Raw genomic sequence first — 22326 nt, 5'->3', positions numbered from 1 at the left:
GTACACCCGGACCACACCAAGTACACAAGGGACACACCCAGTACACACGGGCCACACCCAGAACACACCCATTACACTCAGACCACATACAGCCACATAGACCACACCCTGATCACTACCAGACCACACCCAGTACACGGACCACGCCCAATACTCGCAGATCACACAGTATACAAGGAGCACACACAGCACACATGGGCCAAACCCAGTACACACCCAGTACAGATAGGCCACACCCAGTACACACAGATCACACAGTACTCAGGGGCCAAACCTGCTACACGAACTACACCTGGTACACAGGGGCCACACACGGTGCACACGGATCACACACAGTACACCCACACCACACCCAGTACATAAGGACCACACCCAGTACACCCGGACCACACCAAGTACACAAGGGACACACCCAGTACACACGGGCCACACCCAGAACACACCCATTACACTCAGACCACATACAGCCACATAGACCACACCCTGATCACTACCAGACCACACCCAGTACACGGACCACGCCCAATACTCGCAGATCACACAGTATACAAGGAGCACACACAGCACACATGGGCCAAACCCAGTACACACCCAGTACAGATAGGCCACACCCAGTACACACAGATCACTCCCATTACACACGTGCCGCACCCAGTACTGATGGGCCACACCCAGTACAAGGAGTTCACAACCAGTACAGACAGTCCACACCCTGTACACAAGCAACACACCCTGTAGACACGGAACACCCCCAGTGCACACCGAACACACCCAGTACACTTGGGCCACACATGGGTCACACCCAGACCACACCCAGTACACGGACCACACCCAGATCACAACCATTACACATGGACCACACCTAGATCACATGAACCTCACACCTGGTACACACAGACTTCACACCTGGTACTCACAGAGTTCGCACCCTATACAAGGACCACACTCGGTACACAGGGACCACACCCGGTATACACGGATTTCACACCCGGTACACACGGTTCACACACCCAGTACAGACATGCCACACCCAGTACAAGGAGTTCACAACCAGTATAGACAGGCCACACCCAGTACACAAGGGACACACCCTGTTGACACGGAACACACCCAGTACACACGGATCAAACCCAGTACACCCAGACCTCACCCAGTAAACAAGGAACACACCCAGTGCACACGGGCCACTCCCAGAACACACCCAGTACACACAGACCACAGCCAGTCACACAAACCACACCCTGATCACTCTCAGACCACACCCAGTACACAGACCACACCCAATACACACAGTTCACAGTATACAAGGAGCACACCCAGTACACACGGGCCACACCCAGTACACATGGGCCACACCCAGTACACACAGATCAAATCACAGTACTCAGGGGCCAAACCCGGTACACAGGGGCCACACCCGGATCACACCCAGTAGACACAGACCACACCCAGTACACACGGAACACACCCAGAACAGACAGATGACACCCAGTAAAAACGGGCCACACCCAGAACAAACCCAGTACACACAAACCACAGCCAGTAGAAACAGACCACACCCAGTAAACATGGACCACACCCTGTACACACCCAGTACACACGGACCACACCCAGTACACACGGACCATACCCAGAACTTACCCAGTAGACACAGACCACACCCAGATCACACACGGACCACACCCAGTACTCACGGGCCACACCCAATACACACAGATCACACAGTATACAAGGTGCTCACACAGTACACATGGGCCATACCCAGTACACACCCAGTACACACGGGCCACACCCATTACAAGGAGTTCACACCCAGTATACACGGAATACACCCTGTAGACACGGAACACACCCAGTACACACGGATCAAACCCAGTACACCCAGACCTCACCCAGTAAACAAGGAACACACCCAGTGCACACGGGCCACTCCCAGAACACACCCAGTACACACAGACCACAGCCAGTCACACAAACCACACCCTGATCACTCTCAGACCACACCCAGTACACAGACCACACCCAATACACACAGATCACACAGTATACACGGAACACACACAGTACACATGGGCCAAACCCAGTACACACCCAGTACTCACGGGCCACACCCATTATAAGGAGTTCACACCCAGTACTGATCGGCAACACCCAGTACAAGGCGTTCGCACGCAGTGCACCTGGATCACACCCAGACCACTCACGGGCCACTCCCAGTACACACAGATCACACAGTACTCAAGGGCCAAACCTGGTACACGAACCACACCTGGTACACAGGGGCCACACACGGATAACAGACGGACCACACCCAGAGCACTCCCAGTACACGGACCACACACGGATAACACACGGACCACACACAGAGCACACCCAGTACACGGACCACACCCAGTACACCCGGACAACACCCAGTACATCCAGACCACACCCAATACACACGGAACACACACGGACCACACCAAGTACACAAGGAACACACCCAGTACACACGGGCCACACCCAGAACACTCTGAGTACACACAGACCACAGCCAGTCATGCAGACCACACCCTGATCACACCCAGACCACACCCTCTACACGGACCACACCCAATACACACAGTTCACAGTATACAAGGAGCACACCCAGTACACACGGGCCACACCCAGTACACATGGGCCACACCCAGATCACAACCATTACACATGGACCACACCTAGATCACATGAACCTCACACCTGGTACACACAGACTTCACACCTGGTACTCACAGAGTTCGCACCCTATACAAGGACCACACTCGGTACACAGGGACCACACCCGGTATACACGGATTTCACACCCGGTACACACGGTTCACACACCCAGTACAGACATGCCACACCCAGTACAAGGAGTTCACAACCAGTATAGACAGGCCACACCCAGTACACAAGGGACACACCCTGTTGACACGGAACACACCCAGTACACACGGATCAAACCCAGTACACCCAGACCTCACCCAGTAAACAAGGAACACACCCAGTGCACACGGGCCACTCCCAGAACACACCCAGTACACACAGACCACAGCCAGTCACACAAACCACACCCTGATCACTCTCAGACCACACCCAGTACACAGACCACACCCAATACACACAGTTCACAGTATACAAGGAGCACACCCAGTACACACGGGCCACACCCAGTACACATGGGCCACACCCAGTACACACAGATCAAATCACAGTACTCAGGGGCCAAACCCGGTACACAGGGGCCACACCCGGATCACACCCAGTAGACACAGACCACACCCAGTACACACGGAACACACCCAGAACAGACAGATGACACCCAGTAAAAACGGGCCACACCCAGAACAAACCCAGTACACACAAACCACAGCCAGTAGAAACAGACCACACCCAGTAAACATGGACCACACCCTGTACACACCCAGTACACACGGACCACACCCAGTACACACGGACCATACCCAGAACTTACCCAGTAGACACAGACCACACCCAGATCACACACGGACCACACCCAGTACTCACGGGCCACACCCAATACACACAGATCACACAGTATACAAGGTGCTCACACAGTACACATGGGCCATACCCAGTACACACCCAGTACACACGGGCCACACCCATTACAAGGAGTTCACACCCAGTATACACGGAATACACCCTGTAGACACGGAATACACCCTGTACACACGGGGCAAACAAAGTACACACGGAACACACCCAGTACAGACGGGCCACACCCAGTACAAGGAGTTCACACCCAGTGCACCTGGATCACACCCAGACCACTCACGGACCACACCCGGTACATACAGATCACACAGTACTCAGGGGCCAAACCCGGTACACAAACCCCACCCGGTACATAGGGGACACTCCCGGATCATACCAAGTACACCCGGATCACACCCAGTAGACACGGACCACACCCAGTACACGGACCACACCCAGATCACAACCATTACACATGGACCTCACGCGCGGTACACACAGAGTTCACACCCTATAGAAGGACCACACTCCATACACAGGGACCACATCCGGTACACACGGAGTTCACACCCGGTACACACGGTTCACACACCCAGTACAAGGAGTTCACACCCAGTACAGATGGGCCACAGCCAGTACAAGGAGTTCACACCCAGTACAGTCAGGCCAGACCCGGATCACACCCAGTACACCTGGATCACACCCAGACCACACAGGGACCACACCCAGTACACACAGATCACACAATACTCAAGGGCCAAACCTGCTACACGAACTACACCTGGTACACAGGGGCCACACACGGTGCACACGGATCACACACAGTACACCCACACCACACCCAGTACATAAGGACCACACCCAGTACACCCGGACCACACCAAGTACACAAGGGACACACCCAGTACACACGGGCCACACCCAGAACACACCCATTACACTCAGACCACATACAGCCACATAGACCACACCCTGATCACTACCAGACCACACCCAGTACACGGACCACGCCCAATACTCGCAGATCACACAGTATACAAGGAGCACACACAGCACACATGGGCCAAACCCAGTACACACCCAGTACAGATAGGCCACACCCAGTACACACAGATCACACAGTACTCAGGGGCCACACCCGGATCACACCCAGTACACACAGATCACTCCCATTACACACGTGCCGCACCCAGTACTGATGGGCCACACCCAGTACAAGGAGTTCACAACCAGTACAGACAGTCCACACCCTGTACACAAGCAACACACCCTGTAGACACGGAACACCCCCAGTGCACACCGAACACACCCAGTACACTTGGGCCACACATGGGTCACACCCAGACCACACCCAGTACACGGACCACACCCAGATCACAACCATTACACATGGACCACACCTAGATCACATGAACCTCACACCTGGTACACACAGACTTCACACCTGGTACTCACAGAGTTCGCACCCTATACAAGGACCACACTCGGTACACAGGGACCACACCCGGTATACACGGATTTCACACCCGGTACACACGGTTCACACACCCAGTACAGACATGCCACACCCAGTACAAGGAGTTCACAACCAGTATAGACAGGCCACACCCAGTACACAAGGGACACACCCTGTTGACACGGAACACACCCAGTACACACGGATCAAACCCAGTACACCCAGACCTCACCCAGTAAACAAGGAACACACCCAGTGCACACGGGCCACTCCCAGAACACACCCAGTACACACAGACCACAGCCAGTCACACAAACCACACCCTGATCACTCTCAGACCACACCCAGTACACAGACCACACCCAATACACACAGATCACACAGTATACACGGAACACACACAGTACACATGGGCCAAACCCAGTACACACCCAGTACTCACGGGCCACACCCATTATAAGGAGTTCACACCCAGTACTGATCGGCAACACCCAGTACAAGGCGTTCGCACGCAGTGCACCTGGATCACACCCAGACCACTCACGGGCCACTCCCAGTACACACAGATCACACAGTACTCAAGGGCCAAACCTGGTACACGAACCACACCTGGTACACAGGGGCCACACACGGATAACAGACGGACCACACCCAGAGCACTCCCAGTACACGGACCACACACGGATAACACACGGACCACACACAGAGCACACCCAGTACACGGACCACACCCAGTACACCCGGACAACACCCAGTACATCCAGACCACACCCAATACACACGGAACACACACGGACCACACCAAGTACACAAGGAACACACCCAGTACACACGGGCCACACCCAGAACACTCTGAGTACACACAGACCACAGCCAGTCATGCAGACCACACCCTGATCACACCCAGACCACACCCAGTACACGGACCACACCCAATACACACAGTTCACAGTATACAAGGAGCACACCCAGTACACACGGGCCACACCCAGTACACATGGGCCACACCCAGTACACACAGATCAAATCACAGTACTCAGGGGCCAAACCCGGTACACAGGGGCCACACCCGGATCACACCCAGAAGACACAGACCACACCCAGTACACACGGAACACACCCAGAACAGACAGATGACACCCAGTAAAAACGGGCCTCACCCAGAACAAACCCAGTACACACAAACCACAGCCAGTACAAACAGACCACACCCAGTAAACATGGACCACACCCTGTACACACCCAGTACACACGGACCACACCCAGTACACACGGACCATACCCAGAACTTACCCAGTACACACAGACCACACCCAGATCACACACGGACCACACCCAGTACTCACGGGCCACACCCAATACACACAGATCACACAGTATACAAGGTGCTCACACAGTACACATGGGCCATACCCAGTGACACGGGCCACACCCATTACAAGGAGTTCACACCCAGTATACACGGAATACACCCTGTAGACACGGAATACACCCTGTACACACGGGGCAAACAAAGTACACACGGAACACACCCAGTACAGACGGGCCACACCCAGTACAAGGAGTTCACAACCAGTACAGTCAGGCCACATCCAGTACAAGGAGTTCACACCCAGTGCACCTGGATCACACCCAGACCACTCACGGACCACACCCGGTACATACAGATCACACAGTACTCAGGGGCCAAACCCGGTACACAAACCCCACCCGGTACATAGGGGACACTCCCGGATCATACCAAGTACACCCGGATCACACCCAGTAGACACGGACCACACCCAGTACACGGACCACACCCAGATCACAACCATTACACATGGACCTCACGCGCGGTACACACAGAGTTCACACCCTATAGAAGGACCACACTCCATACACAGGGACCACATCCGGTACACACGGAGTTCACACCCGGTACACACGGTTCACACACCCAGTACAAGGAGTTCACACCCAGTACAGATGGGCCACAGCCAGTACAAGGAGTTCACACCCAGTACAGTCAGGCCAGACCCGGATCACACCCAGTACACCTGGATCACACCCAGACCACACAGGGACCACACCCAGTACACACAGATCACACAATACTCAAGGGCCAAACCTGCTACACGAACTACACCTGGTACACAGGGGCCACACACGGTGCACACGGATCACACACAGTACACCCACACCACACCCAGTACATAAGGACCACACCCAGTACACCCGGACCACACCAAGTACACAAGGGACACACCCAGTACACACGGGCCACACCCAGAACACACCCATTACACTCAGACCACATACAGCCACATAGACCACACCCTGATCACTACCAGACCACACCCAGTACACGGACCACGCCCAATACTCGCAGATCACACAGTATACAAGGAGCACACACAGCACACATGGGCCAAACCCAGTACACACCCAGTACAGATAGGCCACACCCAGTACACACAGATCACACAGTACTCAGGGGCCACACCCGGATCACACCCAGTACACACAGATCACTCCCATTACACACGTGCCGCACCCAGTACTGATGGGCCACACCCAGTACAAGGAGTTCACAACCAGTACAGACAGTCCACACCCTGTACACAAGCAACACACCCTGTAGACACGGAACACCCCCAGTGCACACCGAACACACCCAGTACACTTGGGCCACACATGGGTCACACCCAGACCACACCCAGTACACGGACCACACCCAGATCACAACCATTACACATGGACCACACCTAGATCACATGAACCTCACACCTGGTACACACAGACTTCACACCTGGTACTCACAGAGTTCGCACCCTATACAAGGACCACACTCGGTACACAGGGACCACACCCGGTATACACGGATTTCACACCCGGTACACACGGTTCACACACCCAGTACAGACATGCCACACCCAGTACAAGGAGTTCACAACCAGTATAGACAGGCCACACCCAGTACACAAGGGACACACCCTGTTGACACGGAACACACCCAGTACACACGGATCAAACCCAGTACACCCAGACCTCACCCAGTAAACAAGGAACACACCCAGTGCACACGGGCCACTCCCAGAACACACCCAGTACACACAGACCACAGCCAGTCACACAAACCACACCCTGATCACTCTCAGACCACACCCAGTACACAGACCACACCCAATACACACAGATCACACAGTATACACGGAACACACACAGTACACATGGGCCAAACCCAGTACACACCCAGTACTCACGGGCCACACCCATTATAAGGAGTTCACACCCAGTACTGATCGGCAACACCCAGTACAAGGCGTTCGCACGCAGTGCACCTGGATCACACCCAGACCACTCACGGGCCACTCCCAGTACACACAGATCACACAGTACTCAAGGGCCAAACCTGGTACACGAACCACACCTGGTACACAGGGGCCACACACGGATAACAGACGGACCACACCCAGAGCACTCCCAGTACACGGACCACACACGGATAACACACGGACCACACACAGAGCACACCCAGTACACGGACCACACCCAGTACACCCGGACAACACCCAGTACATCCAGACCACACCCAATACACACGGAACACACACGGACCACACCAAGTACACAAGGAACACACCCAGTACACACGGGCCACACCCAGAACACTCTGAGTACACACAGACCACAGCCAGTCATGCAGACCACACCCTGATCACACCCAGACCACACCCAGTACACGGACCACACCCAATACACACAGTTCACAGTATACAAGGAGCACACCCAGTACACACGGGCCACACCCAGTACACATGGGCCACACCCAGTACACACAGATCAAATCACAGTACTCAGGGGCCAAACCCGGTACACAGGGGCCACACCCGGATCACACCCAGAAGACACAGACCACACCCAGTACACACGGAACACACCCAGAACAGACAGATGACACCCAGTAAAAACGGGCCTCACCCAGAACAAACCCAGTACACACAAACCACAGCCAGTACAAACAGACCACACCCAGTAAACATGGACCACACCCTGTGCACACCCAGTACACACGGACCACACCCAGTACACACGGACCATACCCAGAACTTACCCAGTACACACAGACCACACCCAGATCACACACGGACCACACCCAGTACTCACGGGCCACACCCAATACACACAGATCACACAGTATACAAGGTGCTCACACAGTACACATGGGCCATACCCAGTACACACCCAGTACACACGGGCCACACCCATTACAAGGAGTTCACACCCAGTATACACGGAATACACCCTGTAGACACGGAATACACCCTGTACACACGGGGCAAACAAAGTACACACGGAACACACCCAGTACAGACGGGCCACACCCAGTACAAGGAGTTCACACCCAGTGCACCTGGATCACACCCAGACCACTCACGGACCACACCCGGTACATACAGATCACACAGTACTCAGGGGCCAAACCCGGTACACAAACCCCACCCGGTACATAGGGGACACTCCCGGATCATACCAAGTACACCCGGATCACACCCAGTAGACACGGACCACACCCAGTACACGGACCACACCCAGATCACAACCATTACACATGGACCACACCTAGATCACATGAACCTCACACCTGGTACACACAGACTTCACACCTGGTACTCACAGAGTTCGCACCCTATACAAGGACCACACTCGGTACACAGGGACCACACCCGGTATACACGGATTTCACACCCGGTACACACGGTTCACACACCCAGTACAGACATGCCACACCCAGTACAAGGAGTTCACAACCAGTATAGACAGGCCACACCCAGTACACAAGGGACACACCCTGTTGACACGGAACACACCCAGTACACACGGATCAAACCCAGTACACCCAGACCTCACCCAGTAAACAAGGAACACACCCAGTGCACACGGGCCACTCCCAGAACACACCCAGTACACACAGACCACAGCCAGTCACACAAACCACACCCTGATCACTCTCAGACCACACCCAGTACACAGACCACACCCAATACACACAGATCACACAGTATACACGGAACACACACAGTACACATGGGCCAAACGCAGTACACACCCAGTACTCACGGGCCACACCCATTATAAGGAGTTCACACCCAGTACTGCTCGGCAACACCCAGTACAAGGAGTTCGCACCCAGTGCACCTGGATCACACACAGACCACTCACGGGCCACTCCCAGTACACACAGATCACACAGTACTCAAGGGCCAAACCTGGTACACGAACCACACCTGGTACACAGGGGCCACACACGGATAACAGACGGAGCACACCCAGAGCACTCCCAGTACACGGACCACACACGGATAACACACGGACCACACACAGAGCACACCCAGTACACGGACCACACCCAGTACACCCGGACAACACCCAGTACATCCAGACCACACCCAATACACACGGAACACACACGGACCACACCAAGTACACAAGGAACACACCCAGTACACACGGGCCACACCCAGAACACTCTGAGTACACACAGACCACAGCCAGTCATGCAGACCACACCCTGATCACACCCAGACCACACCCTCTACACGGACCACACCCAATACACACAGTTCACAGTATACAAGGAGCACACCCAGTACACATGGGCCACACCCAGTACACACAGATCAAATCACAGTACTCAGGGGCCAAACCCGGTACACAGGGGCCACACCCGGATCACACCCAGTAGACACAGACCACACCCAGTACACACGGAACACACCCAGAACAGACAGATGACACCCAGTAAAAACGGGCCACAACCAGAACAAACCCAGTACACACAAACCACAGCCAGTACAAACAGACCACACCCAGTAAACATGGACCACACCCTGTACACACCCAGTACACACGGACCACACCCAGTACACACGGACCATACCCAGAACTTACCCAGTAGACACAGACCACACCCAGATCACACACGGACCACACCCAGTACTCACGGGCCACACCCAATACACACAGATCACACAGTATACAAGGTGCTCACACAGTACACATGGGCCATACCCAGTACACACCCAGTACACACGGGCCACACCCATTACAAGGAGTTCACACCCAGTATACACGGAATACACCCTGTAGACACGGAATACACCCTGTACACACGGGGCAAACAAAGTACACACGGAACACACCCAGTACAGACGGGCCACACCCAGTACAAGGTGTTCACACCCAGTGCACCTGGATCACACCCAGACCACTCACGGACCACACCCGGTACATACAGATCACACAGTACTCAGGGGCCAAACCCGGTACACAAACCCCACCCGGTACATAGGGGACACTCCCGGATCATACCAAGTACACCCGGATCACACCCAGTAGACACGGACCACACCCAGTACACGGACCACACCCAGATCACAACCATTACACATGGACCTCACGCGCGGTACACACAGAGTTCACACCCTATAGAAGGACCACACTCCATACACAGGGACCACATCCGGTACACACGGAGTTCACACCCGGTACACACGGTTCACACACCCAGTACAAGGAGTTCACACCCAGTACAGATGGGCCACAGCCAGTACAAGGAGTTCACACCCAGTACAGTCAGGCCAGACCCGGATCACACCCAGTACACCTGGATCACACCCAGACCACACAGGGACCACACCCAGTACACACAGATCACACAATACTCAAGGGCCAAACCTGCTACACGAACTACACCTGGTACACAGGGGCCACACACGGTGCACACGGATCACACACAGTACACCCACACCACACCCAGTACATAAGGACCACACCCAGTACACCCGGACCACACCAAGTACACAAGGGACACACCCAGTACACACGGGCCACACCCAGAACACACCCATTACACTCAGACCACATACAGCCACATAGACCACACCCTGATCACTACCAGACCACACCCAGTACACGGACCACGCCCAATACTCGCAGATCACACAGTATACAAGGAGCACACACAGCACACATGGGCCAAACCCAGTACACACCCAGTACAGATAGGCCACACCCAGTACACACAGATCACACAGTACTCAGGGGCCACACCCGGATCACACCCAGTACACACAGATCACTCCCATTACACACGTGCCGCACCCAGTACTGATGGGCCACACCCAGTACAAGGAGTTCACAACCAGTACAGACAGTCCACACCCTGTACACAAGCAACACACCCTGTAGACACGGAACACCCCCAGTGCACACCGAACACACCCAGTACACTTGGGCCACACATGGGTCACACCCAGACCACACCCAGTACACGGACCACACCCAGATCACAACCATTACACATGGACCACACCTAGATCACATGAACCTCACACCTGGTACACACAGACTTCACACCTGGTACTCACAGAGTTCGCACCCTATACAAGGACCACACTCGGTACACAGGGACCACACCCGGTACACACGGTTCACACACCCAGTACAGACATGCCACACCCAGTACAAGGAGTTCACAACCAGTATAGACAGGCCACACCCAGTACACAAGGGACACACCCTGTTGACACGGAACACACCCAGTACACACGGATCAAACCCAGTACACCCAGACCTCACCCAGTAAACAAGGAACACACCCAGTGCACACGGGCCACTCCCAGAACACACCCAGTACACACAGACCACAGCCAGTCACACAAACCACACCCTGATCACTCTCAGACCACACCCAGTACACAGACCACACCCAATACACACAGATCACACAGTATACACGGAACACACACAGTACACATGGGCCAAACCCAGTACACACCCAGTACTCACGGGCCACACCCATTATAAGGAGTTCACACCCAGTACTGATCGGCAACACCCAGTACAAGGCGTTCGCACGCAGTGCACCTGGATCACACCCAGACCACTCACGGGCCACTCCCAGTACACACAGATCACACAGTACTCAAGGGCCAAACCTGGTACACGAACCACACCTGGTACACAGGGGCCACACACGGATAACAGACGGACCACACCCAGAGCACTCCCAGTACACGGACCACACACGGATAACACACGGACCACACACAGAGCACACCCAGTACACGGACCACACCCAGTACACCCGGACAACACCCAGTACATCCAGACCACACCCAATACACACGGAACACACACGGACCACACCAAGTACACAAGGAACACACCCAGTACACACGGGCCACACCCAGAACACTCTGAGTACACACAGACCACAGCCAGTCATGCAGACCACACTCTGATCACACCCAGACCACACCCTCTACACGGACCACACCCAATACACACAGTTCACAGTATACAAGGAGCACACCCAGTACACACGGGCCACACCCAGTACACATGGGCCACACCCAGTACACACAGATCAAATCACAGTACTCAGGGGCCAAACCCGGTACACAGGGGCCACACCCGGATCACACCCAGTAGACACAGACCACACCCAGTACACACGGAACACACCCAGAACAGACAGATGACACCCAGTAAAAACGGGCCACACCCAGAACAAACCCAGTACACACAAACCACAGCCAGTACAAACAGACCACACCCAGTAAACATGGACCACACCCTGTACACACCCAGTACACACGGACCACACCCAGTACACACGGACCATACCCAGAACTTACCCAGTACACACAGACCACACCCAGATCACACACGGACCACACCCAGTACTCACGGGCCACTCCCAATACACACAGATCACACAGTATACAAGGTGCTCACACAGTACACATGGGCCATACCCAGTACACACCCAGTACACACGGGCCACACCCATTACAAGGAGTTCACACCCAGTATACACGGAATACACCCTGTAGACACGGAATACACCCTGTACACACGGGGCAAACAAAGTACACACGGAACACACCCAGTACAGACGGGCCACACCCAGTACAAGGAGTTCACAACCAGTACAGTCAGGCCACATCCAGTACAAGGAGTTCACACCCAGTGCACCTGGATCACACCCAGACCACTCACGGACCACACCCGGTACATACAGATCACACAGTACTCAGGGGCCAAACCCGGTACACAAACCCCACCCGGTACACTCCCGGATCATACCAAGTACACCCGGATCACACCCAGTAGACACGGACCACACCCAGTACACGGACCACACCCAGATCACAACCATTACACATGGACCTCACGCGCGGTACACACAGAGTTCACACCCTATAGAAGGACCACACTCCATACACAGGGACCACATCCGGTACACACGGAGTTCACACCCGGTACACACGGTTCACACACCCAGTACAAGGAGTTCACACCCAGTACAGATGGGCCACAGCCAGTACAAGGAGTTCACACCCAGTACAGTCAGGCCAGACCCGGATCACACCCAGTACACCTGGATCACACCCAGACCACACAGGGACCACACCTAGTACACACAGATCACACAATACTCAAGGGCCAAACCTGCTACACGAACTACACCTGGTACACAGGGGCCACACACGGTGCACACGGATCACACACAGTACACCCACACCACACCCAGTACACCCGGACCACACCAAGTACACAAGGAACACACCCAGTACACACGGGCCACACCCAGAACACACCCATTACACTCAGACCACATACAGCCACATAGACCACACCCTGATCACTACCAGACCACACCCAGTACACGGACCACGCCCAATACTCGCAGATCACACAGTATACAAGGAGCACACACAGCACACATGGGCCAAACCCAGTACACACCCAGTACAGATAGGCCACACCCAGTACACACAGATCACACAGTACTCAGGGGCCACACCCGGATCACACCCAGTACACACAGATCACTCCCATTACACACGTGCCGCACCCAGTACTGATGGGCCACACCCAGTACAAGGAGTTCACAACCAGTACAGACAGTCCACACCCTGTACACAAGCAACACACCCTGTAGACACGGAACACCCCCAGTGCACACCGAACACACCCAGTACACTTGGGCCACACATGGGTCACACCCAGACCACACCCAGTACACGGACCACACCCAGATCACAACCATTACACATGGACCACACCTAGATCACATGAACCTCACACCTGGTACACACAGACTTCACACCTGGTACTCACAGAGTTCGCACCCTATACAAGGACCACACTCGGTACACAGGGACCACACCCGGTATACACGGATTTCACACCCGGTACACACGGTTCACACACCCAGTACAGACATGCCACACCCAGTACAAGGAGTTCACAACCAGTATAGACAGGCCACACCCAGTACACAAGGGACACACCCTGTTGACACGGAACACACCCAGTACACACGGATCAAACCCAGTACACCCAGACCTCACCCAGTACACAAGGAACACACCCAGTACACACGGGCCACTCCCAGAACACACCCAGTAGACACAGACCACACCCAGTCACACAGACCACACCCTGATCAGTCTCAGACCACACCCAGTACACGGACCACACCCAATACACACAGATCACACAGTATACATGGAGCACACACAGTACACATGGGCCAAACCCAGTACACACCCAGTACTCACGGGCCACACCCATTATAAGGAGTTCACACCCAGTAAACACGGGCCACACCGGGTACACACCCAGTACACACCGGCCACACCCAGTACAAGGTGTTCACACCCAGTACACACGGGCTACACCGGGTTCACAACCAGTACACCGGGATCACACCCAGTACACACGGAACACACCCAGTACACACGTGCCACACCCAGTACTGACGGGCCATACCCAGTACAAGGAGTCACAACCAGTACAGACAGACCACAGCCAGTACACAAGGAACACACCCTGTAGACACGGAACACACCCTGTACACACGGGCCACACCCAGTACACTATGACCACACCCAGTACACACAGTATTCACGGACCATACCCAGTACACATGGAACACACCCAGTATGTACGGACTACACCCAGTGCACACCCAGTACTCACAGAGCACAGCCAGTACACACAGACCACATCCAGATCTCTCCCAGTATACGGACCACACCCTGTAAACAAGGACCACACCCAGTACACACCCAGTACACACGGAACACCCCCAGTACACACAGAACACACCCAGTACACACAGACCACACCCAAATCATTCAGGGCCCCACCCAGTACTCACGGACCACACCCAATACACACAGATCACACAGTATACAAGGAGCACACACAGTACACATTGGCCAAATGCAGTACACACGGGCCACAACCAGTACACACGGAACATACCCAGACTACACATGGACCACACCCAGTACACACAGATCACACAATACTCGAGGGCCAAACCCGGTACACAGGGGCCATACCCGCTGCTCACAGATCACACCCAGTACACACCCAGTTCACACGGAACACACCTAGTACACGGACCACACCCAGTATGCACAGATCACACAGTAATCAAGGGCCAAACCCGGTACACAAACCACACCCAGTACACAGGGGCCACACCCGGTGTACACGGATCACACACACCACACACGGATCACACCCAGACCACACACGGACCTCACCCAGTGCACACGGATCACACCCAGACCACACCCAGCACTCAGAGATCACGCCCAGTACGCGGACCATACCCAATACACACAGATCACACAGTATACAAGGAGCACACACAGTACACATGGGCCAAACCCAGGACACACCCAGTACACACGGGCCAGACCCAGTACACACGGGCCACACCAATTACAAGGAGTTCACACCCAGTACACACGGACCACACACAGATCACACCCAGTACACATGGGCCAAACTCATTACAAGGAGTTCACACCCGGTACACACGGGCCACCCATTACACATGGATCACACACAGTACACACCCAGTACACACGGGCCACACCCAGAACACACCCTGTATACGGACCACACCCATTACACACAGACCACACCCAGATCACACCCAGTACATGGCCCACACCCAGTACACACGAATCACATCCAGTACACACGGACCACACCCTGACAACATCCAAAAAACAAACCACACCCACTACACCCAGTAAACATGGAACACCCAGTAAACATGGACCACACCCACTACGCACAAACCACACCCAGTACACGGATCAAACCAATTACACATGGACCACACCCAGTACACGGATCAAACCCATTACACACGGACCACACCCAGTACACACGGACCTCTCCCTATACACACGGAACTCCCTCAGTACACACAGACCATAACCAGTACACAGACCCCATACAGTATGCACAAACCACACCCAGTACCCACGGACCAGTAAACATACAGAAAGCTCCAAGTACACACAGACTTCTCAATACACCTCTGGTAAAACATGCAAACTACAAGTTAACTGGTCTAAAAGTTAATAAAGAACATGTTGTCATTGGTGTATGTTGTTCTTTCTGTCACTGCAGGGCTCATAAATAAGAAGCATGACTTACTTGCGGGTGAACTTGGTGCAGGTCTCATTAACATGACCGGCTCCCCACGTGCTGTCCAGGAGGTGCCACTTCCCTTCCAGAAACACGGCATTCCATGCATGATCCGAATCCCCTTTGAACTTCTTCCCTATATCGTAGTCATAGCCTTTGGAGTATCCGGAGATTTCAGTACACTCTACAGCTGCAAGGCTAATTCGTGTACATTTGGTCAGAAACCACTTCCAGGTACATTTGTGATAATCAGCTGCAATCTCTTTCAAACTTTAATGGTCGCGATGGTACAGTGCATGCATCGTACTGGTGAAGGAGCAACAACCAAATACAGTGACTGTAGCCTTGGGGACAATCCATGTTCTCATTAACTCCAGCTACCATCTCTTCTGCAGCCAAGAGCAGAGAACACAAGTAACACGGAGCAGGAATAGGTTACAACCTGTTGAGCCTGCCTGATATTAACTGTTAGCAAGACTTCACCAACCTCTCTTTAGCGTTCTGTTCCAGTCCTGATGAAGGGTGTCAAACCAGAAAATGACAATTTATTCCTTTCCATAGACGCGGACTGAGCTGCTACACTTTGAGTGTGTTACTGCGGATTTCTGCATCTACAGAAATACTTGTGTTTATCATTTGCTTCTCCTCTGTGCCAGTTTATAAATGACCAGATCATTCAAACATTATCTACCACCACTTTAAATATCCCCACTGATCGAACGTCGTAATCAAGAGATTCACTATTACTTGTGAGATCCTAACCCCCACTGATCGAACATAATCCAAAGATTCACTATTATCTGTGAGACCTTAAACCCCACTGATCGAAACTCATAATCCCAGAGATTCACTATTATTTGTGAGACACTAAACCACACAGATCGAACCTCATAATTCCAAAGAATCACTATTATGTGTGAGAACCTAAACACCACTGATTGAACCTCATAATTCCAAAGAATCACTACCATCTGTGAGATCCTAACCAAACTGATTGAACTTCATAATCCCAGAGATTTACTATTATCTGTGAGATCCTAACCCCCACTGATCGAACCGCATAATCCAAAGATTCACTATTATCTGTGAGACCATAAACCCCACTGATCGAAACTCATAATCTAGAGATTCACTATTACCTGTGAGACCATAAGTGCCACTGATTGAACATCATAACCCCAAAGATTCACTATAATCTGTGAGACACTAACCCCCAGTGATTGAACTTCATAATCCCAGAGATTCGCTATTATCTGTGAGACGCTAAACCTCACTGATTGAACCTCATTATCTAAAGATTCACGGTTATCTCTGAGATCCTTAACCCCACTGATCGAACCTCGAAATCTGAAAGATTCACTAATATCTGTCAGACCATAAACCCTACTGATCGAAACTCATAATCCCAAAGATTAACTGTTATCTGTGAGATCCTAAACCCCACTGATCGAACGTCATAATCCATAGATTCACTATTATTGCTGAGATCCTAAACCTCTGATCGAAATTCAAAATTCAAAGATTCTCTATTATCTGCGAAACCCTAACTCCTATTGATCGAACCTCATAATCCCAAAGAATCTCTATTACCTGTGAGACCCTAAATGCCACTAATCAAACCTCATAATCCAGAGATTCACTATTATTTGAGAGATCCTAACCCTCGCTGATTGAACCACATAATCCAAAGATTCACTATTATCTGTGAGACACTAAACCCCCTGATCGAACGTCATAATAGATGGATTCAATATTATTGGTGAGACCCTAAACCTCACTGATCGAAAATCATAATCCCAAAGAATCACTATTATCTGTGAGACCCAAAAACTCACAGATCGAACTCCATAATCTAAAGATTCACTATTATCTGTGAGATCTTAAACCGCACTGATCGAAACTCAGAATTCAATGATGCACAATTATCTGTGAGACCCTAAACCCCACTGATAGAACCTCATAATCCAAAGATCCACTATTATCTGTGAGACCCGAAACCACACTGATGGACCCTCATAATCCCAGAAATTCACTATTATCTGTGAGACCCTAAACCCCAGTGATCGAACCTCATAATCCCAACGATTCACTATTATCTGTGAGACCCTAGACCCCAGTGATCGAACCTCATAATTCCGCTGAATCACTATTATCTGTGAGACCCTAAACCCCACTGATCAAACGTCATAATCCATAGATTGAATATTATCGGTGAGACCCTAAACCTCACTGATCGAACCTCAGAATCCCAAAGAATCACTCTTACCTGTAAGACACTAAATCTAACTGTTCGAAACACATAATCCAAAGACTCACTGTTACCTGTGAGGTCCTAAACTTCATTGATCGAACCTCATAATACAACGATTGACTACTATCTGTGAGACGAGAAACCTCACGGATCGAAACTCATAATCCCAAGTATTAAATATTATCTGTGAGAAACTAAACCCCACTGATCGAAACTCATAATCCCAAATAGTCGCTATTATCTGAGAGACCCTAAACCTCACTAATCGAACCTCATAATCCAGAGATTCACTATTATTTGAGAGATCCTAACCCCCACTGATCGAACCACATAATCCAAAGATTCACTATTATCTGTGAGATACTAAACCCCACTGATCGAAACTCAGAATCCAATGATTCACGATTATCTGTGAGACCCTAAACTCCACTGATCGAGCATCATAATCCAGAGATTCACTATTATCTGTGAAACCCTAAACCTCACTGAATGATACTCATAATCCCAAAGAATCACTATCATCTGTGAGACCCAAAACCCCACTGATCGAACCGCATAATCCCAAAGATTCACTATTATCTGTGAGATCCTAAACCCCTCTGATCGAATGTCATAGTCCAAAGATTCACTATCATCTGTGAGAACCTTAACCCCTCTGATCGAACCTCATAATCACAGAATCACTATTATTTGTGAGATCCTAACACCCAGTGATCGAGCCTCGGAATCCAACGATTTACTGTTATATGTGAGGTCCTAAACCACACTGATCGAACGTCATTGTCCAAAGATTCACTATTATCTATGAGAACCTTAACCCGACTGATCGAATCTCAGAATCCTAATGATTCACTATTATCTGTGAGAACATAAACCCCACTGATCGAACCTCATAATCCCAAAGATTAACTGTTATCTGTGAGATCCTAAACACCACTGATCGAACGTCATAATCCATAGATTCACTATTATTGCTGAGACCCTAAACCTCTGATCGAAATTCAAAATTCAAAGATTCTCTATTATCTGCGAGACCCTAACTCCTATTGATCGAACCTCATAATCGCAAAGAATCACTATTACCTGTGAGACCCTAAACCTCACTGATCGAAACACAAAATTCAAAGATTCTATATTATCTGCGAGACAATAACTCCTATTGATTGAACCTCATAATCCCAAAGAATCTCTATTACCTGTGAGACCCTAAACCCCACTGATTGAACCTTATAATCCAATAGATTCACTACTATCTGCGAGACCCTAAACCCCACTAATCGAACCTCATATTGCCAGAGATTCAGTATTACCTGTGAGATCCTAAACTCCACTGATCGAATCTCATAATCCAACGATTCACTATTATCTGTGAGACCAGAAACCCCACTGATCGAAACTCATAATCACAAATATTAACTATTATCTGTGAGAACCTAACCCCTACTGATCGAACCTCATAATCCCAAAGAATCTCTATTATCTGTGAGAACCTAAACCCCATGGATCGAACCTCATAATCCCAAATATTCACTATTATCTGAGAGACCCTCAACCCCACTAATCGAACCTCATAATCCAGAGATTCAATATTATTTGAGAGATCCTAACCCCCACTGATCGAACCACATAATGCAAAGAGTTATTATTATCTGTGAGACCCTAAACCCCACTGATCGAACGTCATCATCCTGAGATTCACTATTATCTGTGAGATCCTAAACCTCACTGATTGATCCTCATAATCCCAAAGAATCACTATAATCTGTGAGAACCTAAACCCCACTGATCGAACCACATAATCCCAAATATTTACTATTATCTGTGAGAAACTAAACCCCAGTAATCAAACCTGATAATCCAGAGATTCACTAATATTTGAGAGATCCTAACCCCCACTGATCGAACCACATATATCCAAAGATTCACTATTATCTGTGAGACCCTAAACTCCACTGATCGCACATCATAATCCATAGATTCACTATTATTGCTGAGACCTAAACCTCACTGATCGAAACTCAAAATTCAAAGATTCTCTATTATCTGCGAGACCCTAACTCCTATTGATCGAACCTCATAATCCCAAAAAATCTCTATTACCTGTGAGTCCCTAAACCCCACTGATTGAACCTCATAATCCTACAGATTCACTATTATCTGTGAGACCCTAAACCCCACTAATCGAACCTGATAATCCCAGAGATTCAGTGTAACCTGTCAGATCCTAAACTCCACTGATCGAACCTCATAATCCAAAGATTCACTATTATGTGTGAGACCAGAAACCCCACTGATCGAAACTCATAATCCCAAATATTATCTATTATCTGTGAGAACCTAAACCCCATGGATCGAACCTCATAATACCAAATATTCACTATTATCTGAGAGACCCTAAACCTCACTAATCGAACCTCATAATCCAGAGATTCACTATTATTTGAGAGATCCTAACCCCCACTGATCGAACCACATAATCCAAAGATTCACTATTATCTGTGAGATACTAAACCCCACTGATCGAAACTCAGAATCCAATGATTCACGATTATCTGTGAGACCCTAAACTCCACTGATCGAGCATCATAATCCAGAGATTCACTATTAT

At 51.3% G+C, this 22326-nt stretch overlaps 1 protein-coding gene across 1 annotated transcript in view; it reads right to left on the bottom strand.

Annotated features, from left to right (window-relative positions):
• LOC132403798 (kyphoscoliosis peptidase-like) overlaps positions 1-22326 on the bottom strand; it is a 623242-nt gene that overhangs the window by 162218 nt on the left and 438698 nt on the right. Inside the window, exon 6 of the mRNA XM_059987492.1 lies at positions 17477-17665. Coding sequence (XP_059843475.1) covers positions 17477-17665 — 189 coding nt within the window. The remainder of the gene's footprint in view (positions 1-17476; positions 17666-22326) is intronic.

This window comes from Hypanus sabinus, chromosome 2, assembly GCF_030144855.1.
Source record: "Hypanus sabinus isolate sHypSab1 chromosome 2, sHypSab1.hap1, whole genome shotgun sequence".
Lineage (NCBI taxonomy): Eukaryota > Metazoa > Chordata > Chondrichthyes > Myliobatiformes > Dasyatidae > Hypanus > Hypanus sabinus.
The sequence above is the reverse complement of the archived record's forward strand: the minus strand, read 5'-3'. Positions and strand labels throughout refer to the sequence as shown.